General features: G+C 38.0%; 1 protein-coding gene across 16 annotated transcripts in view; it reads right to left on the bottom strand.

Annotated features, from left to right (window-relative positions):
• Positions 1–24,165, bottom strand: part of MAGI2 (membrane associated guanylate kinase, WW and PDZ domain containing 2) — a 719,386-nt gene that overhangs the window by 230,816 nt on the left and 464,405 nt on the right. For all 16 annotated transcript variants that reach the window (XM_050324405.1, XM_050324392.1, XM_050324403.1 and 13 more), the window contains 2 exons: positions 13,222–13,437; positions 4,383–4,596 (listed from right to left, as the gene is read on the bottom strand). In XM_050324405.1, coding sequence (XP_050180362.1) covers positions 4,383–4,596; positions 13,222–13,437 — 430 coding nt within the window. The remainder of the gene's footprint in view (positions 1–4,382; positions 4,597–13,221; positions 13,438–24,165) is intronic.

Below are 24,165 nucleotides of genomic sequence, written 5' to 3'. Positions count from 1 at the left end.
GGTTTGCTAAAACTCACGTGGCTACATTCTGCTAAAAATCATCACCACAAGTCAAAGAATACAATCCTTTAAAGATCACAGAATCACGGAATCATAGAATCAACCAGGTTGGAAAAGACCTCCGAGATCATCAAGTCCAACCCTTGATCCAACACTGCCGTGTTTACCAGAGCATGGCACTCAGTGCCACATCCAGTCTCATCTTAAAAACCTCCAGGGATGGAGGTTTAAAAACCTCCCACCACCTCTCTGGGCAGCCCATTCCAATGTCTGATTACCCTCTCTGTAAAAAATGTCTTCCTAATATCCAACCAAAACCTCCCATGGCAGAGCTTAAGATTGTGCCCTCTTGTCCTGCTGCTGATTGCCTGGGAGAAGAGACCAACCCCCACCTGGCTACAATCTCCTCTCAGGTAGTTGTAGAGAGTGATGAGGTCTCCCTGAGCCTCCTCTTCTCCAGACTAAACAACCCCAGCTCCCTCAGCCTCTCCTCATAGAACTTGTGTTCAAGTTCCTTCACCAGCCTCATTGCTCTTCTCTGGACCTGAAGATGTTCTAAAGAGGTTTGACTTTATTCTAGAGTTTTCTCCACTAAGAAAACAATTATTAATATGGTATAAGCAAAGGAAACCATATATGCTTTTGAACAGTGTAGAGTCAAACAGCTTTCATTATGGGCTATGTAACATCCTTGAGACTATTCATCAAGGCTTAGCTTAACAAACAGCAGCTCATCCTGGTTTCATGTCCTACTGGCCCCACACCCCTTCCAGAGAGTGCCTGTAGATGAAGAGAGGGCTGGAGAGAGAAAGACAAAACCAATTCTGCCTTTTACAAAAAAGTATTATGATGTTTAGCCAACTGTACAGGACAGTCTATAATGTAGTAATGTATGGGATGGAAATGGAGAGTTGCATGAGGGTCACATTTAAGGCTGACTGTACATAAGGGAAGAGGAAATGAGTATCTTGGTCCTTTTTTATTCTCTTCAGCACTGCACTGGACCAACACAGCCAACATCGATTGTCTGGGATCCAACACAGCCAGCATCTGCTGACTTTGTGAAGACAACATGAAACTTGTGTCTCTAGTATGTGGTTTGAGAGTTGCTGGCAAGGTGAAGTCTGAAGGTTATAGGGAATCACAGCCTTTCCTTCACCATAGGAGAGAGAAAAACTAAAAATCAGCAATGGCTATAATTTATTTAAGTACGCCAAAATACATCACACTCATTAGCCATACTTAAAGTAGGAAAGAAGGAGCAGAACTGGAGGTTTTTTTGATGGCAGTCCAATTTATATACAGTCTGTTAATTATTGCATGTTCTCATTAGCATATGCTCTCAATGAAACTGAATGTAGGAGATGGAGTTCTATTTGTGTAGTGTGTGCCTGTATTTGAAAATTGGGATTCATATGTAAGGGAGGCTGGAAACAGCCCAAGAAATGTACTTAAGTAGCTCTTCCTGAAAAACAGTGGTAAGTATTATTTTGCAATAAGAGATGCTCTTCCTGTTCTGTCTGTGAATGCTAAAATAGGTAAACATAAGGTCAGGCACCTATGTCAGACAGGAAAAGAAAGGAAGAAACAGACCAAGACATGCTCTAAAATACAACCACACTGAATCGTTCAGTGAATCTGGTAGATGATATTTATTTCTTTTTTGTAGTCCTTAGGGCAGAGGAAGTTCCTTCCAGTGTGCTTTACAAAATGCTAACTGAACCATTAATGATTAAGAAATAAATAATCCTGTCTACAGATAGTTATCCTTCTTCTTATGAAGTCACTTCCTCTCTCACTGTAAATCTGCCATATTTTTTTGATGGCAGTTTTGATAAATGAGATCCCATACAAATTTTAGAGGTTAGTTTGAGGTGAATGAATGAAAATGCTGTCACAAAATCTAAGATCTTTGGGTAGACTTGTGACAATCTGGAACTTGAGATCGTTTACTGCTAGGAGTCTTTACTGTTTAAAGGCACAATTCACATGAGCCTCAAATAAAGAAATAAAAGATGCTGCCTAGTGTGACTTTTCCCTACTCATGATGATGTACACTTTTAAAATGTTTGTTTTTCATCTATTATTTAATAATCTAGTACAATCTTTACTACTGTTCAGGGAGATGTTGTTAGACAAATAGGTTTTTGTTGTCTTTTTATCTTTCCCTTTTTTTGTGAAAGCAAATGGAGTCTCTTCATGCCATTAACCAAAGTGACTTGTAAACAAAGAGGCAATTTAACAGCATCCCCACAGCATTACATTCCTACTTAACCCCGTGAAGACTGTGCAATGTGAAAACTCAAAGGATCAGAGAGTTGTTCCTTTGCTAGGATTCTAGTAAATAATCTGGTATTTTTACAGATGTGTAATTGCACTTTTTTGCAACTACATTGTTCAAGAATATAATCCCAAAGGCAAGAAGCCCTTACAACAGCCTTTCTATCCAGTCTGCACCTCTGATTGATTTCTCTGCTTTACATAACATTCATTTAGTGGAAGTGAATGATGAGCATTGTCAGAATCAGAGGATTTCCAGGAAAGGAAGTAAACTGTAACATCAAAGAAATTTGAGGAGTGGAATGGCTGCTCTGTAGACCATCAGGGCTATTTGCATTCCCTGTATTTGTTACAACATATACATTTATTTTCTATTAAATTGCCTACTGCAGTATTTACTATTCTACACAGTTTGGTGTGAGTTATCTACCCATCATCCCCTCCCCCACGCCCCAAACATATCACAGGTTTTTGTTACAAGTAAAATAAAAGTACCACATAATTCAGTCTGCTTTCTTTCAGAGTGCTCAATATGTGCAGAAAAATTAAATTTGGGAGAGAGGTAGGAACGAAACAAGGGTTTGAGCTAGCCCTGGGGTCATCCTAGTTCTTCTCTGCTTGCTTGGGTAAAGTTACTATAATTACTCTTTTTCTAGAATAAGCATATTTTTGCCCTTTTCAACAACGACACTTATGTTTTAATAGTTACTGCTATTTTCAGCCTTGTATATGCCAGAAGCTATAGTTGGTCATGCCAGTGTTCATTCAAAAGTCACATGCACAAACTTTATCCTTATCATTTGTTTACACTTCATGTGATAGTCACAACATTTTACATTAAATACAGGACTTAAAAGCAGAATTGACACCATCAAATGTTATTTTTACCGACTAATAATCAGAATAACAGCTATGCTCAGTAGTACCTTAAAGCAAACATAAATGCTACTGCTACCTCTGTAGTAGTGTTCTGCTGATGAAGATGTTAGTTTTTCCTTTCTCTTTTTTCTTTTGTGGAACACACTACTGTATGAAGTAAGATTGCTATATTTTTATTCTGGTAACATATATTCTTCATAGAATCATAGAATATGTTGAGTTGAAAGGGACCCCACAGGATCATTGAGTCTAACTCCTGGCCCTCTGCAGGACACCCTAAAAATCATACCATGTGCTTGAGAGTGTTGTCCAAATGCTTCTCGAACTCTGTCAGGCTTTGTGCTGTGACCACTTCCCTGGGGAGCCTGTTCCAGTGTCCAACCACCCTCTGGGTGAAAAACCTTTTCCTGATATCCAACCTGAACCTCCCCTGACACAGTTTCATGCCATTTCCTGGAGTCCTGTCACTGGCCACGAGAGTGAAGAGATCAGTGCCTGCCCCTCCACTTCCCCTCATGAGGAAGTTGTAACTGCAGTGAGGTCTCCCCTCGGTCTTCTCCAGGCTGAACAGATTAAGTGACCTCAGCCACTCCTCATAAAGCTTCTCCTCCAGACCCTTCACCCTTCCCTCCTTTGGACACTCTCTAATAGATTAATGAGAGCACTTAGAGAATAAAGAACTGTCATATCCATTTCTTCAATGAGTTGACTAATTAGCAACAGGTATGTATAATTTACCAATAGGAAAAAGCTTTCACACATAATACTCCTTATAGTCCACTCATTTATTTACTATTTCTACATATAGCATGGTCTCCCTCTACTGTTCACTAGCTAGTTTTTAGTCCACCCATCTTTGTTTCCTTTAATTGGCAAAAAGCTCCACCATCTCCACCTCTGTCCACAGATGGAAGGACAAACCCAGCAATTGTGTGACTTTCCCCAAAGCACCAGAAAAGGATAAAAGCCTTGCTTTCAACAGAAGAAACAACTTCAACTGCTGCCATCAAAGCAAGCAGACCAGTTACCTATCTTAAAAACCAGCAGGTTTCAATGTAAATCACTAATGCAGGCATTGTCACCAGCCCCCAGGAGCCTTGACAGCCAGAACATTCCTGCTGTTTTAATGAGAAGGAGTGCAATGCTCCACTTCACCATACAAACAATTTTCCTCCCCAGTTAAATACACTACAGCTATTAGAAGGAGAAGAAATAAGACTTACTCAATAAAGTAGACTTCCCCCTTTTCTGTATAAGCCATTTCCCAGTTATCAGGCAGTGGGCCCAAGTCATCATTCTCTTCAGGTTTGGTCTGCTTTGCTACATCCATATCCTCCTTTGCTTCTTCAGGCTGAGTATATCCTGGTGCAGGACAAGGTTGAGGAGAAGATGCCTCACCTGAGACAGCTGTACTCTTCTCTTCATGTTCACTTGATTCTACAAGAGAAGAAAAATTATGGCTTTTGGATATACAAATTAACGGTGAAGAATTTACTGGGTGCAAGACTCTGTGAACTGCAAGTCTTGAAAGAAAGAGAAAAATTCTGTTGGATTTACACACAAGGGCCCCTCTGATGGTGCATCTTTATCTGGAACACAATAAAAGAAAATAAAGCAATAAACCCAAACTGAAACAAGAAACTAATAAAGAGTTCTGCTCATTCTGTCTCAGGAGTCCTTCCAGACTAGCAGTAAGCACTGAGCAGAAGGCAGCTTCATATCCAGCAGTGTTACTATCTCATGTCTTAACTTCTCAAACTATACACATATAAAACAAGTACCCTGCTGTTTTACTACAAGTAAAAAAGTATATGGACTAATTGCTTTATCTATATCCACATATCAAAAAAAATCAAAGGCATCCATCAACTTATAGCAATATATTAACCATATAGAAAAGTGGTTGTGATTTCATTGCTGATATAATCTGTGGGAAGCTTAATGTCCCACAGACAATGCCAAATGCTTCAACATGTCAACAATACAGTCCACAATGAAGTTCAAGAAGATGACAATTTATTAAATGAAGTAACAGTGTACCCAGAGCAAAGAACTCTGCAGATACCTGCGTGAAACATATAGGAGGTGGAGGACGACTTGGGTGAAATGTTCTAATTAGTGATGCTTACAACAACAAGAAAGAAGAGCAACAAAAATTTAACAAAAATGGTTTTAAAAAGCCCAGATTTTAATAAACCCACAGAATCAATAAATTTGATGTTATGGATAGCAATGGTAAGAGACAAAAAGTTTAGGAGAACTGATAACAATTAAATAAACAATAGTAAGAGTGCAAGTACAAATTGTTCTAATGAAAAACAAAAATAGTAAGTATAATCAGAGATAATTTTAATTAAGCCATGACTTTTCAATGGTGGTATACTTGAGAAAGAATAGTACAAAAGGTGAAAACCAGATTAAAGTGTTAAGGATGAACATAGAAAAACAACATGGGCATCTAACAGTAAAAAGGACCAGTAGGTCTATAAAGTGGGATACATTCAGGGACAATAGGGGTAATATCAACATTTTCTCTAAGCATAATAATAATAATAATAATAATAGCAAAAGCAGACTCATTTTTCTATGTGGGAAGGAAGGAAAGCTAATAGTTTATGACACATAAAAACCCCAAGGCAACTAGTGCTCTTTTTGCCTCAGTCACTACTGCAAAAAAATCACCTGTGATTAAATGACTAATGTAATTAACAACAGCAACAGGGCTAAAGAACACGGAGTAGAGTGGGCAGAGAACAGGTCAGGTAAAACTTCGATGAAACAGTCGTTCTCAATTGGCAGAACTGGATGAAATGAAACTCAGGGTACAGAGAGAACCACGGTGGTAGACTCATGGCTAAAATAAACCTTTGAGGCTTCATGGGGAAAAGAAACAGAAAGGACAGACCCTGTCCTGATTTCAGCAAAGTATCTATGATTTAGGTTTTTAGGTAGTTTTATATGCTTACTTTCTGAATACCTAAGATCCTTTGAAATAATTTACTCAATTAGGCCTTTTGTAAAAAGGGAGGAGGAAGACCCCTGAAACTGTAACTTCACATCTTTCTCTTTAAATTCTCAGAAGGGTTGCAACCAGCAATCAAATCACCTACATGCAAACTCTTCAGAGGTCATAAATATTTGCCAAGATTTTTCAGAAAGAAATTGTGTTAAACTAATCATTTTCCTTTTCATGACAGAGTAGCAGGTGCTGTTTCTTGGAGAGAAATAGTAGATAGAGCTTTCCTGATCTTAAAAAAAGACTTTTGACACTGACACTTATAACCTTTAACTATAACATGAAAAAAAAAAAAGAGATCCAATCTTGAAAAGGGTGATGATCTATAGCTCTACATCCACATGCAGCTCGTGCTGCTAAATCGTAACTCGAACTATGTGGTATTACAATAATTTTATGCTGTTTGGGAACATGATCTATCTGTAGGAAGAAATAAATTTGCAAGAGACACAAATGCAATTTTTTCTTAATTCCGTCCCACAACAGAGCAGCAGGATTCCAGAGAGCCGGAGTCCCCTTCTCCTTATCTACCACTCCCTGACTCACCTTGTCTTTCCAAAATACAGGGCACCTACCTGGTGCACAATTCCACAATCACTGCAAAAATACAGGATAGGGAGTATATGCCCAGGCAGAATTCCTAGTGAAAATATAAGTGAGGTATGGGGATGTGTGAGGGATTGATCTTCAATCAATACTGATACTATTGCAAAGGAAAAACAAGTATCATAATAGCCAGGAACAGCAAACATATGCAATACAGGTCCTTCCACCTTTAGCTACAGGAAAGTTTAATCAAGAGTCCTGTGTGCAGTTTCAAGAATTTCATGACAAGAAAGGTGGGAAACAGTTCAGATGACAGAGAAGAAAAGAAAGAAAACAAAACCCACTCAACTAGCCAAGCCAAAAAAATATTGGAAGCATGGCAAGATTGAAACCCAGGTGGTTTTAGTCTTGAGAAGAAAAGATTGATGGATAGTGAAAGCATTTTCAAATATATAAAAGTTTTCTGCAAAGCAGACACAATATATGATCTCCACTTCCCCTGAGAATACAACAGTTTAATTGCTGATAAATTTTTGGGTGTTTTGTTCTTATCTCTGCAAAGCAAAAGTAAGTCCTCATCTGTTTGAAGCACCATGAACAGATCTGTGAGTTATATTCCTGTGGCTGCCTGCAGTCTTGACCACTTGTCTGCTACAGGAAGCGAGATGTATGGAATAAAGTGAATACAAGACATAAGACCCTGTGGTAGATAAGACCACAGTGGAACAAATACATTTGGAGCACAGGTGCATCACACACAATGACTACTGATCAGCCAATTGGTCTGACAGAACCACAGATGTGGTGACACTGCAGTATCTCGGGATTTTACCATGATATCTTTAATATGTGTTCTTCCTCAAGAGCTTATTTTCAACAGGTCTGAAGAGGTCAGATTCTTGGTTTCTTTCAATAACTATATAAACAAATCCCAGCCCTCATGATGACAGAGAAAAAAAAAGAAAAATTAAGCCTTGAGGATTAGAAAAAAATATTCTGAGCTTTTCTAAGACCAGAGATTGCTATCAAAATACAGCAGGGAAAAAAAGGAAACATTTGCTTATTTAACAACTTAAAATATAATTATTTTAAAGCCGATCTCATGAATAATTAATTACTGGGATCATTATCTTTTAATAACTTACTTTGATAATGGAGAAGGCATCATGATGACTAAACCCCAAGCTATTAAGGTGGAATTGCCTAATGCCATTTAATAACTGTAAGCTTTACACAGTGGACATACTAATCACACTTATCTGGAATACAGCCCTGTGGTGTCATCTTATCTTCTGTTATATGTATCTATCACACTCCAGGAAAGGTAGATATCCATCTTAATGTTTTTCTTTCTGCTAATATACTAGTATATAATGTAGTATATATACTACAGACATATATATATACATATATATAAGTATATATACTAATATATAATGCCTGACTTGATTTAAAAAAGCAACCAAGTTCTGATTAAAAACTAGCATTGTCTTTAATGTACAAAAAAAGCTATGAAATAGTACAGTAATGCACTGTAAGCACAAATATTTACCTTCGGACAATATACAGTATAAAAAAGATCCTAAAATTGTACCATAATATGAGTCCAGAAGTATTTTTGTCACTATAAAAAAACAATCAATGGATTTTATGTCAAGTGGAATAGCCTACTGGAGCTTCTGTCTCACTACAAAACAGATTACATGGTCCAGTTTTCAAAATCAGATTAACACAGTTTCTCAAGAATGAGTGTCCTGGGAAGTGACAGAATAGACATCAATAAAGCACAAGCAAGCTATTGTATGTATGGAATACAGAGCCCTTTGAGAACAAGATAATGTGTATGTTAAAAAAAAAGTATTTATCATTAAATACCACAATTTCATCTTTGTAGTACCCAGCTCCAACTACCAGTAGTTATAATATTACTGGTTGATATGACATATTCTCTATGCAGTTCATAGACAATATGGTGACCATTTAAAAAAAATTAACTGGTAGTTATGTTGTGATAGTCTCAGCATTTGAGCCATTATCAGTGCTGTCGTGTGCACTTTAAATTGTTTCTTTTTTGTTACAGTCTAATACTTGAAATTGCCATATAAACATGTAAGAGGACATTGTCTCTTTATTCCTTTATTTTAATGCTTTAATTTTAATTCCTTCTTCTTTCAGAAGGACCAACTCAGATGACCTAAGTAATATCAGCAGAGAAAAAAAATAAAGGAAACACTATTAAATAGTAACCTATGTGGTGCTTTTGGCAGTTTTGAATACAAATATTTCAGCTCTTCATAGTCTTATTATATCAAATGACTAATGTGTTAAATTCTGGACAGGAAAGAGTCCATCCATTTTAAATAAATGTTGGATACAAGAATAGTTTAACTCATGTTTGCCAATATATGTTTGCCAGTATATGTGTATGTATTTTCTTGTGAGGACACCACTCTGCAGCCTTGGAGCTGCTCCCATTCCCACAGAGCTGCAGCCATACTCCTGAGTGGGTGGTGCTTTGCAAGGAGGCACTGCTCCCACTGACTTCTGACACAGAGAGAACCAGGAGCTGACATGGGGAAGGAAGACAGGAGTCATGGAGACTGAGTAAGCACAGGGTATTCTGTGGGTCACAGGTTGTGACCTACCTGTGATAAACTGAGTTTAAAGAACACATCTAGAACAGAAAAATAAATCAATGGATACCAGCTTTTGTACGCTTTAAAATCTCAGGGCTCTTGGAATCCGTGTATGTTGTTTTCATGCCTCTGGCTGTCTTTGCTGTGTAAGAATAAAAGAATAAACCCAACCTGTTGCTTGGGACTAGTACACCTTGCAGGTGATTGATGGCACTGGGGCTCTAGTCTTCTGTTTCCTTATCCTCCTAAGGTCTGGAAAGATAATTTTGAAACTTTATGTCATATCTTACGCCACAAATAATTTGAGCCTGACAGAACTTTATTCTCTGGGTGCAACTTATCATTGCTCAAGTAGTGTCAGAATGACGCACATACATAAGCATGCCTCCTAGGTTAGAGTGATTCTTCTGGAGTTTACATGATAAATATCTCATCAGTCAGAAGCAGGAAGCAAATGTGACATGACCAACACAGTGTCAAAGCATGATGCTGGTTGTGAAGGAGACTGACTTAATTCTCTGCAGACACAGCAACAGCAGTAAAAACTGAATGTCTAACGATTTGCAGGTTGCAATTTGACCAAGACTCTTTTTACCCCTTTTGTCAAAGCATTAGTTTTGCAGAAATCATTCATTTGAACACTGTCCATCAGGAAAGGTTTCTCAGGTGCAAGATGTCTCACTCAGTAATGTGGGCAATTACACTAAGTATAAGAAATCCAGTGCTAACTCTAGACTTGGCCATCTTAACAGCAGATCTAGAGACTGTCTCTCACATTTCCCTCCTGACAAATAGTGAGATTCTTGATTTACATTTAACCATCTAGGCTCCTCTGTATCTGTAGGCTGAATTAATCGTTCTAAATTGTAGAGGTGATCCCCTAAAATGGGTATCTAAAACAGCTATGCTCTCTTACTCTTTGGAATTGCCTCTTCCTCCTTGCTTTATGATCAGGAGAGCAGAGACAAATAACTGAAACAAAAAGGCATTTAGGCATACTAAAGCTGGGTGAGATAAATCCCATCTCCCAAACGACACTATTTTGTCCTGAGAGAACATGATCCGTGATGAAGGACTAAGAGTGCTCCATCCTAAATGGCCAAAAACCCCATCCTGAAGCACTGAGAAAGATTCCAGGTGGGTTCTGGGTTGAGGACAGGTGACAAAAATTAGAAAGATTAAAACATTTGGCAGGACAAATTACCAAGACAATTATGGCCAGTTTGTCCATATACAACTGTCTGAGGGAAATTTGATGGACAGGAAGCAAGGCATGTGGAAGGTAACAATGAAAAATTGATAAAGCTCAACAGACACACAGATTATGTTATAGATGCTGAAAAGTTGTCTGAAAATTCAGACCAAAAGCAGAAAGATGTCACTTAATTGGTCTGATAAAGATGGGTTTCTTCAGAATCATCTTAAATCTGTTACTATTTCAACTTAGTAGTCCTAGGTGTTACAGTGGTCCTTTGAGTTGACAGACTCAGATATGCAATTAATAAGACATTAAGTTGTTGAGCATCTTTAAAAATATGTCAGTGTTTCAGATGTCCCAAGAGTCCTATAGTTAATAAAAGCCTCCTGTTAGAAGTGAAGTATTTAAAATGGAACACACTTTCTAAAAGAATTGGAAATAACAAATACCCTGCCTTTGCTGTTTCTGTACAAAACCTAGATTGCTCCCTCCACCAAGAGTTTAAAAATAAATAAATTAATTAAAATATTCTGGTTTTCCTGATTGTTCAAAGACAAACTACAAATGCACTCACATTTTAGAGGTAGGTAAGCCTCTGTCAGCTCACAGAGAAAATGACTGCAGTAACAGGGTCTGTGGGAGCCACACTGCCCAACAAAGGCAACACAGCACGTATGTACAGAGCTGCTTTGCTACAATCCCCAAAGTCCTCAATCAGTGTATCTGAACAACAAAACCCTGCTTATGAAACCATGAGAGCCAACACACAGGCACTGCTTGTTCTGCTGGCCACACCGACAGGAATTGCTTTGGGGGGGGGTAAGGAAGGGGAGGAGGAGGGGCTGTCTTACACCCATGTTCATGCACTTAATTTGGTAACAGCACAGAAGTGCCTGCTTCTTGGGTGCTGCCTAGTCATCGCTCACAGAGATTTTGCCTGGGAGAAGCAAATTATAGGTGCAGAATGCAAGGAAAAAAGCAGGTAAACAGTGCCTTGATCCAGTTGGAGCTGAAACACATTGTTCTGGAAATTGCTCCTCAGCAATGGTCTGTTATGTGGCACGTTTTCAATAACTACAAAGAATGATCTTTCTAATGATTTCTACAATACACATCAGAGACCAAATCCTGCCTTTGCCTCTTTCACTGTGGAAGTATCCTGGCAACAGAGGCAGTGCTGATGTTTTATGTAAGGATCTCTGGGCTTCATCCTTTCCTGCTTAGATATGTAGGAAAAGCATTAAGCGCCAGAGCAATGCCAACAGGTGCAATGTCATGTGGAAGGGATGAGCAAGGCTCTTACAGCATGTGATGGCAGTGGACAGGGAGCAATATCGCAGCCCTTTGGAGAGCTGAGGGGAAGAACCAGACCCACTCACCCCACTGCTCCCTGACACCCTCCTGCTAGATGGGGATGAGTTCTGTGCAGGGATTTTCCCTTATGTGTAATGTTAGGCAACAGCTACAGAAACGAATGTGCCACATACATCCTCGATGAGAAGATATTAAACTTGATATACTTCGTAAGGCAGAAGGAGGAAAAAAGGTATATATAGAGACTCTGCAGTAAGAAAATCCTTTTACAGTGCTTAGAAGATTAGGTAATGGATATTTTGTTTCACAGTAACCTATACATTTAGAGAACTCGCAGTATTTCATTTTATCTTCTCATCTATATGATTGTCACTACAGACTTCTACTTCAATAATCTGTTTCTAAATTTCTAAGTTCACCTACAAGGATCCACAGAGTTATTTCTCAGGGAGATATAAAAGTCTGAATTCTTATATCTTCTACTTGAACAACAACCAAATATTTTCTTAAATGCTATTTCAGAATAAAACTTATTAAGTACTGTAAAACACTGCCTTGCTGAAACGTTGAGGGGGAAGTTGATTACCTGCTTCAGAGAAGGCTGGAGTGTTCTGACTTGGGATACCACTCAGTACACTGAATGCCCTTTTTTTTTCTGAATCACTACGATCCAAGGGGTAAAGGAACAGCTGCCTTTCAGGACTACACATCTGAAACCCTTATCAGCTTTATGCAGGCTCTGAAACATTGCTGAAAAGGGTCCTCCTGGTAGTATTGCCAGCTAAATTTCACTGGAACTGCCACAAATTTGTTAATGAGATGACTTTACTATTCCACAGTATTGCTAAGATTTCATAACAATTTACAAAAGTTCACTTCATAATGTGGTGAACAATCTTATGAGTAATCACCATTTGAGAACAAGTAGACCTGAAACAGAGGCTTCATTCATTTGACCAAATTACAGTTCTCCAGACTCCCTCTATAGTCAACAGAGAGAAACAGGCACTTGTGATTGATTTCCTAACCTAGAAGTCTAAAACACAAAATCTAACCACACAAACCACCTTCAAAGAGTAGGTGTTTTTCTCTTTGGTCTATAAAGAGGGTTCAAAGAGACTAGTTAAGAGACAGAAATCTTTACAATAGCTGAGGTAAGTGAGATGACTCCCCAAAAGAGAGGTTAAGAAATTTGGTTTAGACTTGGGAGAGATCCTATTATTCAGAATTCCTGGCTTTCACTCTTGCAAGAACATCCTTACCTGAACATGCATATTCTCACTGCAGAAGGAGGTAACTGAGGACTCTGTGAATAACAGAAAGGCACTGCAAAGTAAGAAGGAAGAACAGACCTGGTGTTACTGTCACGTCATTTCCATTGACCACAGGTCTTTCTTCCTCTTCCTCCTCTGGTGGTTCAATGCCTGTCTTCTCCATATTGCTCACAGACTTATTCCTTTTACGTTTGCCTTCAGCCCCGGGAGTGGCACCTGGGAGGATCTGGTCTGTCACATTTAACAGCAGCGGAGCTGGTTCTGCTGGAGGCTTCGGAGTGCCGTAATAGTTGTCTGGAAAGAAAAGAAAAGGAATAACACATAGGATTGCAGAAATACATATGCTGCTGATGCTTCTTTTGTCTTAGATTAATGGATTGTGTGAGGTAAGATCTGGCTCATCAGCTAACATAAAGATTAGTACAGAATATTTTCTGTGAAATTGAATATTTACCTTTCATGAAGTGGTAATTAATTTTCTTGGTGGTACAACTTTAGTGATCAAATCACACTCACAGGCATCTATCATAATAACACTTCCTTTAACAGGCTAAATTTACATTCCTCTCATCCAAATACCTGACAAAGCATACAAGGTAGCATACCAGAGCTGTTCTCTTATTTCAAATCATTAGTTAGGACAAATTAATTTTACAACATTTATGCCACAAAACAAGAGTTTCTGAAGGATCAAAATGATTATAAAAATATTGACTATTCACTATGTTGTGTCATGTTCACTCCCTCAAATTATTTCACCTGCCTAGAAAGTAAATGATCATTCAATGATTCAGAGATTTTCAGTTTTCAGTAATGTTTGAACTATCTCGGTTTTCATATTTGTCAAATTTTTGCTATTCATGAGCTCAAAATTTGTAATAGTTAATGCTAATATATTTTCAAAGAAAGTTGAAACCTTATGCTTTAGGGCTTAACATTATCTCAAAGTACTAAGGAATTCTGAGAAGACTTAAGGTGGCTGACAGATTACCCTCTATTTGTCTCTCATGAAATTTCTGGCAACTTCCTCTGAGTCATCTACTTTCTGTCAGAAGGATTATTATATTAGATGGACCATGGTTTCATGTTATGTATCAATATCTGTATGTTTGCATTTCTAGCACATCTGATCTCAAAATTGGTTTTTTACTGATACAGCAAATTTGTCAACAAAAATATGATTAAAAATAAAATAGTAACATAATTAAATAAAAATACTTTAAAAAGCATGTGCTTTCTAGAAAAAAACATAAATAGTAATATAAGACATAAAGATGAAAACTTGCTATTTATGAAGTTATCTTTTTTCATCTTTAAGTTGCTTTGAAGGGCAGTGAACACAATGCTTTTCAAGTAGATTTACAGTAGTATTATGGGAAACTAAAAATATTGTCAATGTTTGAGAAACTTTTCCAAGGAAAAAAAGCACCTGTGTAGGGATATTAAATTTCTGAAAACATTTGTAGACTGTACGACCATTTTTAATTTCCTACCGCACAGTTTAGGTTTTCAGAATGATCAAATTGCAGTAGTAACTGACAAAAATTTTTTAGTCACATATGGGCATGACAAGAATAAATGCCTAGGTTATACCTTTACAGTAAACCATCATAAAATACATTTTGCAGGCAGAGTAAAAATTATTACTGGTACTTGTATTCCTCTGTGTTTCCAATAACTTAGAAGGTTCAGCCACATGACCATCTCAAAACAGCTAAGTAATTAAACAGCCTTGCAGCTACTGAATACTGTGTGAATTTTTCACAGTGGTTTAGCAAAACAATGTTCATAACAGATATTTTTGTAATTGTAACAGACTAGAAAAATTTATTGTGTCACGTGGCCCTCACATTCACTCTGGGCTTAGGGCCGGCTGAATGAAACTTTGAGTTGCTGAAGATTTTCTTTGGATTTTATGAAATGGCAGAAGGTTTAACCCAGAGCCCAGAAGGGCAATGAGATGTGCCTCTGTGGGGCTGCCTGGGATGAGACCTCGTCGAGTCTGCAGGAGCTCTCTCTGACTGCCGAGCTTAAAGCAGGGGAGCAGGATTTGGAGTCTGAGGGGAGGAAAGGAAATCTACATTGATCCACTCACAAAACTGTACCTCCAAAATATGTTAAAATCAGATCTGGCTACAGTCAAACTTCTAAGCTCTGACAGGGCAAGGTGTTTTCAGAGTACCTGAAAACCAACAGCCTTGGAGGCAGTGCTAAGTTGGAAGTCTACTTTTCTGTTGCTTTAGAAACACTTTACCTTTATTGGTGACAGTGCATGTCTGAACTATTGCATATTTTGAAAAAAGGACTCCTCAATTTAAAAAAAACTCTGTGGTCTAAGCCATTTTACCAGTCTCAGTCACCGTCACAGATGCCTTAAACTTCACAAAACTTGTGACGTATGCACTGATTTCCACTGATTTCATAAATATAAGCACGTGTATCCCAGGGATATGGTACCAGTGTGATACAAACTGAAACTAAAAGTGCAGTACCTTGGCTTTTTCCCTTTGTTCTTAGTTTTGTCATGGTCATACAAAATCGAGGGCAGTAGTAATTAGCAGTAATGCTAATATTCTGAATAGTAGATGAGATGCTTTAAATGAAGGACACTCTCATTCTATTTTTAAATATTAAACATTTTTCACTTTGACTGACTGTATGTATTAGTGGGAGAGTGAGATAAAATTCACTAAAAAAAAAATCTGTGAATGTCAGATACATAAAAATATAAGAAAAAAATACCTTTGTAAGATTAGGAGCCAAAGAGGAATTAACTCATTCGGTTTCAAACTGAAAATGCAATATAATTTACAACTTCTATCCTCTAACATAACGTTATATGGTTTATGATCCAGTAACCACCCAGTAACTGATTTAAAAGTCAGTTTTGCATTATTATTTGCTACCTACCTATAGATCTACCTATCCTTAATTCAAAAATATGCATTAAAAGTGCAAATAAAACCAAGAAACTAGTCCACAGATGCTCATACAATCAGTGCATCATAAAAAATTATTAAAAGAATCCATACAGTTCCAACAGAAGAATATAGAGGATGAGAGACCCAGCCACTTCAATGAAGGAGCAATGCTCCATTACAAAAAAATTAGAAACAATATAAACTATACGTTTTATCATGAAGAGATTCTCAGTGTCTTGAAATTCCTTACTTTAGACTTAGAACATTAGAGCTAATTGGAGACTCTGTCATAAAACCTTAACAAATGTCATATCTAGGCATAATGTAGGGACTAAACGTTTAAACACCACAACTTTTGTTACCATGATGTTTGGAAAATCTCTGATAAAAACAGCTCTTTTTCACCTTGCCTAAGCAAGACCAGGGCTGGTTCAAGAGGTTACTGTTGAAACACTAATCATAAGGTACTGAAATTCACATTCCTGTAAGTACAAAAGGCACACCAAATAAATAATTTCAGTTGTGGTTATTTTTAAAAAGAAATTATTAAAAAAAAGTAAAAAAATAAAGCCTACTAAAACCAAACATTAATTTCATGCTCGTTAGCAGTCAAAAACACCAGTAGTTAGAATTTTTTAAAAAATGAATGGAGCACAAACCAGACAACATCCTTGTAGCACCAGACGAAACCACATAGTACCCTCTCTTGTTTACTGCCTGCTGTTCTGGTACTTGCCTCTCAAAAATTACATGGGGGAACTAACGAAGGGCAATTAAAGCTTGGAACTGCTTAAATTGATTTGGAGTTTTCAGCTTGGAAATGGGACAACTGAAGGGGGATATGGCAGATATGTATAAAAACAGGAGAACCCTGGGAAAGTGCCTAGAAAATCAGTGAATGGACACTTGGCTTCTCACTACATGAGAACAAGAGGATGCCCAATGAAATTAGAAGGTTTAAAACAAGCAAAAGAAGTGTTAGGTTTTTTTCACACAGCATAAAAGAATAGTGGCATTCACTGTCAGGCAATGCCAATATCATAAACACAGTCAAAAAACAATTATACAAAATCTTAGAAGAAAAGAAGACCATGAAAGCCTATTAAATGTAAAGGTACAAATTCTGAATCAAGAATTCCATACAATCAGATTGGTGGAGTGCAGAATGTAACTCGGCACGCCTTCCCTGTTCTTGTATTTTATGCTTTAATATCTACCAACGGGCAGTAAACAGAGGCAGAGTATGGGGCTACAGTTTCCCTTGATTTGACTAAGTGCAGCCACTGTATTACTCAGAGGCCTCCTTGTTGTACTTAAAAAAAACCCGTGTGTATACTCATCTGCCACCTCAGCTCAGAGTCAAGAGGTTGATTTAATCCAGCAGAGCTTTAGCTAAGTTCTTTGAGCTGAATCAAAGCCTGCATGCAGGCAGGCAGTGCAGAAAAAACACTGCTTAATCCATGTGGCTGCTGTTTCTGATTGCCTCAGTGCTCCCACCTGGTTCTGAGTGCAGCTGAACACTGATGATGATCTACCCTAACCTATCGGACTTCACTGCCAAAAGCAGCTTGGAAGCCATAGCACAGATACAATTACCAAGCATCCCTTGCCACCCCTAAGCTGTATGAAAAGGTCTACCTGATCGTGCAAGGAGGAAGTCAGACAATTACTGGGGAGGTTATATCTGATGACAGAGAATGGATCAGGAAGTCAAAAACTTACAAGAAGCAGAAAAAAAGGAAAATAAGGAGTACAAAACAGCCTTTTTTTTTTTTCTTCTGAACCTGATCTCACCTAGCAAGTAGCAAGACTTTTATTTTATCGATAAAGTGTTTGATGGTGAAGCAATACCTTAACTTGCTTTGTGGCAGAAAAAAAGACAGAGTATTTGGGTGCTAGCAAAGAAGCAGAAAAATCATCACACTGAAATGTCAGACCTACTGACAATCACTATAGTGATGTGCTTGACACACAGTGATCCCAATTACTGGGCACAGTTATAAATGTGTCTCCCATGATGTGCTCTACTTTGTGCTCCATTGCAGGGACTGTGACCTACATGCATTTCCCCCTGCCTGGCTTTCTTAGTTCCTGTTCCCTTCTGTGGGGAAAGAGCCAAAATGCAGCACAGAGTGGACACATCCACTTACCATCCTTCTGGACAGAGAACGGAGAGCAAGGGTTTGTGCCAGGTCTGCACTCCAGGCTGTGGAGGAGGATGTGCACCTTTAGCTCCTGGGAGCATCCAGCCTGAGCCACCAGGCTGTGGAGGACAGGGGTTATTGCTGATGGTGTCCTTCTCTCCTAAAGCTTCCTTATCTCACCTAACACACTAAGAAGTCTAGTTTAAAAATGTGTTATGAAAAGTTAAAAGTGGTGCTGAGGAATTAGGAAATTATAGTAAGAATGAACAATCGGACAGAAAATTAGAGCCAAAAGCTTTTAGTATGAGTATTTCCAACTATGGTGTTATTCACATTCTGAGCCCAGGACAGATAAACATTCCTTTTCATGTTTATTTTTAGAGTGGGATGAAACAATACCCAGCTACAAATACAAACCTGCTTCTGCTTATTCAACACCCTCATTTAGATTGATCTGTCTTTACTGTTTATACAACTTTGAATTGCTGAAGTATCAGTCAAAATTGTATGAGTCAGCCACAACTCTAGGAAATGAAAGATAAACCTTATTTTTCAGTTATGAGAACAAAACTAACTGCAAATGTTACAATGAATGCTAAAGATCTTCATGTTTGTTTTTGTGATCACTTACTATTGATAATAAATTAAGGGGAAAGTACCCTAAAGTCTAATTGTTGTCTAGATTTGAGTTACATTTGATATTTTAACAGTTCACAAACAAATACATATTGAAATTTAATGGATTGCAATGGTATACAGAGTTTTAGGTAGGGAGAAACTTGCTTAATTTTTTATTTAAATAATAATGCGAACAAATGGGAATATTTTATTATTTGATTAAAACAAGTTGGGTGCATTTGTTTATTACTAGAAGCCTATTCCATACAACAAGAAGCAACTGTTCATAATCTATGTTGGTTTATAACCAGTGTCCAGATGAAGATCAGTGACAAGTGGTGTCCCTCAGGGGTCCATACTGGGACCAGTACTGTTTAATATCTTCATCAGTGCCATCAGCGGTGGGAATGAGTGCACTCATCAGCAAGCTTGCAGATGACACCAAGCTGTGTGGTTCAGCTGACATATCTGGGGGAAAGGATGCCATCCAGAGGGACATGGACAAGCTCAAGAAGTGGGCCCATGGGAATCTCATGAGGTTCAACAAGACCAAGTGCAAGGTGCTGCACCTGGGTCGAGGCAAACCACTTGTATCAACACAGGCTGGGGGCTGAACAGGTCTAGAGCAGCCCTGCAGAGAAGGACTCAGGGGTCCTGGTGGATAAAAGTTGGACATGACCTGGCAATGTGCACTTGCAGCCCAGAAAGCCCATTGTGTCCTGGGCTACATCCAAAGCAGTGTGGCCAGCAGGTCGAGGGAGGTGATTCTGCTCCTCTGCTCCACTTTGGTGAGACCCCGCTTGGAGCGCTACACCCACGTCTGAGGTCCCAGGCACAAGAAAACATGAACCTATTGCAGCAAGTCCAGAGGAGGGACACAAAAATGATGCACCACTCCTATGAGGACAGGCTGAGGGAGGGGTTTTTCAGCCTGGAGAAGAGAAGGCTCCAGGGAGACCTTATTGTGGCCTTTCGGTAAGTGGGTTTATAAGAAGGATGACTTTTAAGGAAGATCTATTGCAATAGGAAAGGACTTATGGTTTTAAACTAAATAATAAGGATGACATTTTTCATGATGAGGGTGATGAAACACTGGAACAGGTTTTTCAGAGAGGTAATGGATGTCCCATACCTGGAAACATTCAAGGTCAATGTGGACAAGGCTCTGAGGAACCTGATCTAACTGAAGGTGTCCCTGCTTATTGCAGGGGGTTGGACTAGATGATCATTAAAGGTCCCTTCCAACTGAAAATGCTCTATGATTCTATGAAAATCAATGGGCTTTTCATAATAAGGTATTTATTTTTGACCTTAAACTGCTTTGAAGCATGCAACTTAACTGTTATGGTCTATATTCACTCTACCTAGCTTTAAGCATTTAACTGATGGTAACTGAAGTTCTATAATTATTTAGTATTAAGTAAAGCAATCATCTTCCAAGAATTGTCTAAAAAATTATCTCCATCTCCAGCAATCCACAGCCTGCAAGCCCTGGGACATCAGGCTCAAGTTTGCTGCCGTCTGGAGTCCACACCTTGTGCATTCCTTGGATGCAAGTTTAAGTGTAGGTTTCTGGCAACCTCCAGAAGACAGCAAGAAAGCAAGCCTATGGTTTTGGCATTGTTTAGGGAATACAGAACACACTGGCAGTATAACCATCAGGATAAGACCATATATGGTTCATTCAAACGTTGTGTTCAATTTTCACGATCAACGTATTCCAGGTGAATGGATTGCAGACATCTTCTATGAAGGATTTGGTATTAGAATCATGGAATCATTAAGATTGGAAAAGACCTCTAAGTTCATCAAATCCACCTGTTAGTCTAGCACTGCCATGCTCACCGCTAAACCATGTCTCTAAGTGCCACAACTATAAGTTTTTTGAACACTTCCAGGGATGGTGATTCTACAACTTTCTTGAGCATCATGTTCCACTGTGTTCAATAGATGTCAAAGACAGGAAGGAATTCTTAAGTCTGTGGACCTCCATGAGCCAACCAGGTAGAGTGACTAGGCTTTCACTTCACTCTACTCACACGTCACTTTGCCATGACGTATGTTCAATTAATTGCCATCTTATGAAATCACTTTATTGTAACATTTCTGATCACCTGTATGTGTAATTTGGAGAATTCTTTTGTATGTCCTGAAACATGTTCTGCAGTACAAATTGCACAGGCATAGCATATTTTAAAACTGGAAAAAAATTTTTTTTCAGTATTCTTTCAACCATATTATAAAATTCCTAAAGAGGAAAACAGTACATAGACTTTTTAAAAGTATAATTAGTGATGTATTTTAACAAAATTCAAGACAATTACTACCTCCTTAGGAAGTCTAGAAAACTTCTTTTCACCCACTCACCCTGAGTAATTTATTTTGACGGGTGACTATACTATAATTAGGGCTTCTTTAATCATTGCTGGAAGGTTGGGTGAGTAGATTTTGTTCTTGGGTTCATACATTTTCATGATGGTTTTGCAAAGCTGCATGATGGATTACAGTTGCAGAACTCTTAGTGTGATGCCAAAGAGAGTGGAATTAAAATATGAAGCCTTCTGAAGCCTTTAGATTTTAGATTTACATTGACATTATTTTCACTATGAACTTGTGTCATTAAGATGCCAAAGAAGCCTGGAAAGTTATTAGTTCTGATCTCTCAGAATTTAAAGAGAAAAAGTTATTAAATATAGATTTTAGTTTATGTTTTTCAACAACAGCTCTTAATTTTTATTGTATTCTCTGAAATTTTCACAAGCACTTTTATTACGATCTTTGCGGCTACTTTTAGTTTCTTTCAGCCAAAGACTAAAGGTCCCAGAGATATCTTTCCTCTTCTTTTTCTAACTAAGCCCCTGAATTCAGATTCGTTAGTTCTCTGAGCCTTGCTGTTACATTACTGTCTGAATTAAAAATACAAATTAAAATTTATTTACTTTGGGAGTGCTGTCTGAATGAGTTACACATGATACACAGAACTAATTCTGTACTTGTTGGATATAGAGAACCTTAGGGCTACTTGTTAAAAAGTCTGTGTTTCTCCCCTCTTGCTATTTTCTACCTATATTTGGCTTTATCTGTAACTAAAGCTACTCAAAAGAAATACTTTCTGGGCATCTCAGGATTCTTGTAGAACAGAGGGGTCAGAGTTATTGCCTGTGCATTCCCAACAAACACTTGAACATTTTCTGGCAGGGGCTGTCCAGCTGTTTCCCAGAGGCAGGGAGGTTTTTGATGTCTTGTGTTGCTCCTGCTCTTCCCCAGGCAGAATTCTCATTTTGGTTGGTCTCTGCAGCTTCTGCTAACAGACATTAGGCAGATATGCTAACTTCTGTGTCAAGTAATGACATTTTAATAACTGGCTTCAGGATTGTCTATTCATCTACATTAAAATTAACTCACTAATTATAGCTGTGGATTTTTGCCCAAGAGTGTTCTGGCCCCCAGTGAATGCAACAGTGGAGGAAGTTTCTAAATTCACAAATACAGAGATGGAGACAGACGGGCTGTCAAACCTTCCAGCTCAACAGACCTGCTGTTCTCTTGCTATTGGACTCCAACTGCCCCCAGTAAGAATATCTCTTTTCCATACAGACTGGGAAAGACTGTATAAGTAAGGATATATGAATCATAGAATCATAGAATCAACCGGGTTGGAAAGGACCTCTGAGATCATCAAGTCCAACCCTTTAGTTGGTTTTATTTCTTGGTTGGTATTTTTCAAGATAAATATCAGTAGCAAGTGAATTTTTGTACACTTTAGATGATGATAGAGTATATCAGATATGCATAGCGGATGGCCTAAAACAATTCTGATTTTTAAAATTTTGAATACCCCAAAATTAGAGCATACATAAATTAATTCTCATTTTAAAAAATATATTTTTCTCAGAGATTTCACTTCATGCTTTAGTGTATTTCAGAGACTCTAGACTCCTAAGTTTTCTTCATTCCTGTTTCCAGAGTTCCATTTAGCTGCTTTTCCTTTTAGCTTTTTTTTTTTTTTTCCTTTTTAAGTAGTAGGGTGGCTTTTACTATAAATACTCTACCTTCCTTAGATTTTGCTAATTAATTTTTTAGCTCTTTGCAATAGCTCATCTACAAATTTAAGCACATATGCAAGATTAATCCCTAAAGCTCTGTGTAAGAGTACAAGAAGCAAGCAGAAAGAACAATTTCACCTTTACAAAATCCAATACTGCCTGAACTGTTTTCATCATCCCTTTAATTTCTACCAAGACCAAACCATGTGAACAGATACAATCCTCTTGAGCACTAAATCTCTCACAGTAGAGAAATAACAGTTCTCCTGTCAGATGTGGGAATCCCATGGGTTAGAGGTGTAAATACATTTCAGATAAAGTAACCATAAACCATCCTGCGTTAAGGTCACGTGGAGGTGGCTACAGACAGAGAACTGTCTTGCTTTAAGATTCCTCAAAGATTAAGGTCCTGACCTTATTTCTTCCAAATATTTTTCAAGTTTGTATTTCTCTCTGAGAAGCAGAACACATCAGTTTTAGATAATGGTCTAGAAGAGAGAGGACTGCTTATCAGATGCAGCAGTGTGGGCACGCACCGCACATCATCACAGATCTCCCAACCACCAGCAAATATGAAATGACCTTTAACTTTCATATTTTGATCTTATACTGAGAACAGTGTGCCAGAAGTGAAAAGTCTAGATAGAATACTTTAAAAGGAAAATCATGGGCAAAGGGAAAAGATTTAATAATTAATACAAAATGGGATTTGGACTTCACAAGCAAGAATCACACAGGTATGAATGGAGGATATTGGAACAAGACTATACCACAATACAGCTGAATAAATACATTAGTAACTACTTTATAGTATTTGGCATACTTTAAAGCAATTCTGTCATCTCACCTCATCTTATAAAAAGCAGCAGTACACATCCACTTTCCCAGAAGAGAACAAGATTCAATTCCTAAGCAGTGTATTCTTTGCTACAGCTAAGCAGAGATACCAAGATGCTTCTTTCCCCTACACTTGTCTTTTTTTGTTGTGAGATGGCTGTTACTGTCTGGATACAACCCTTGAATTGTCACTTGTCTTTGTGTCTGACCAGTAAATGATAGAGTGGTTATTAACTGATTTTATATTTCCTGTTTAGAAGATAGGTGTCTAAAAAAAATTATCTAGTTTAGTCTGGGTCACAGGAGTGGATGTCTGAAGCTTCAGAAGGATTAAAAAAAAGAAAATTAAAAAAAAAAAATAAGTCTAGGGGAAGGCATCACATCAAATGAAATTTATTATTGATTCATGCAAATCAGGGAACCACTGTGTTTTAAATCACTATCCTTTCTAGACAG

The sequence above is a fragment of the Myiozetetes cayanensis genome, unplaced genomic scaffold, assembly GCF_022539395.1.
Source record: "Myiozetetes cayanensis isolate MyiCay16 unplaced genomic scaffold, myiCay2020 scf3, whole genome shotgun sequence".
Classification (NCBI taxonomy): domain Eukaryota; kingdom Metazoa; phylum Chordata; class Aves; order Passeriformes; family Tyrannidae; genus Myiozetetes; species Myiozetetes cayanensis.
This window is presented reverse-complemented; position numbering and strand designations above follow the sequence as displayed.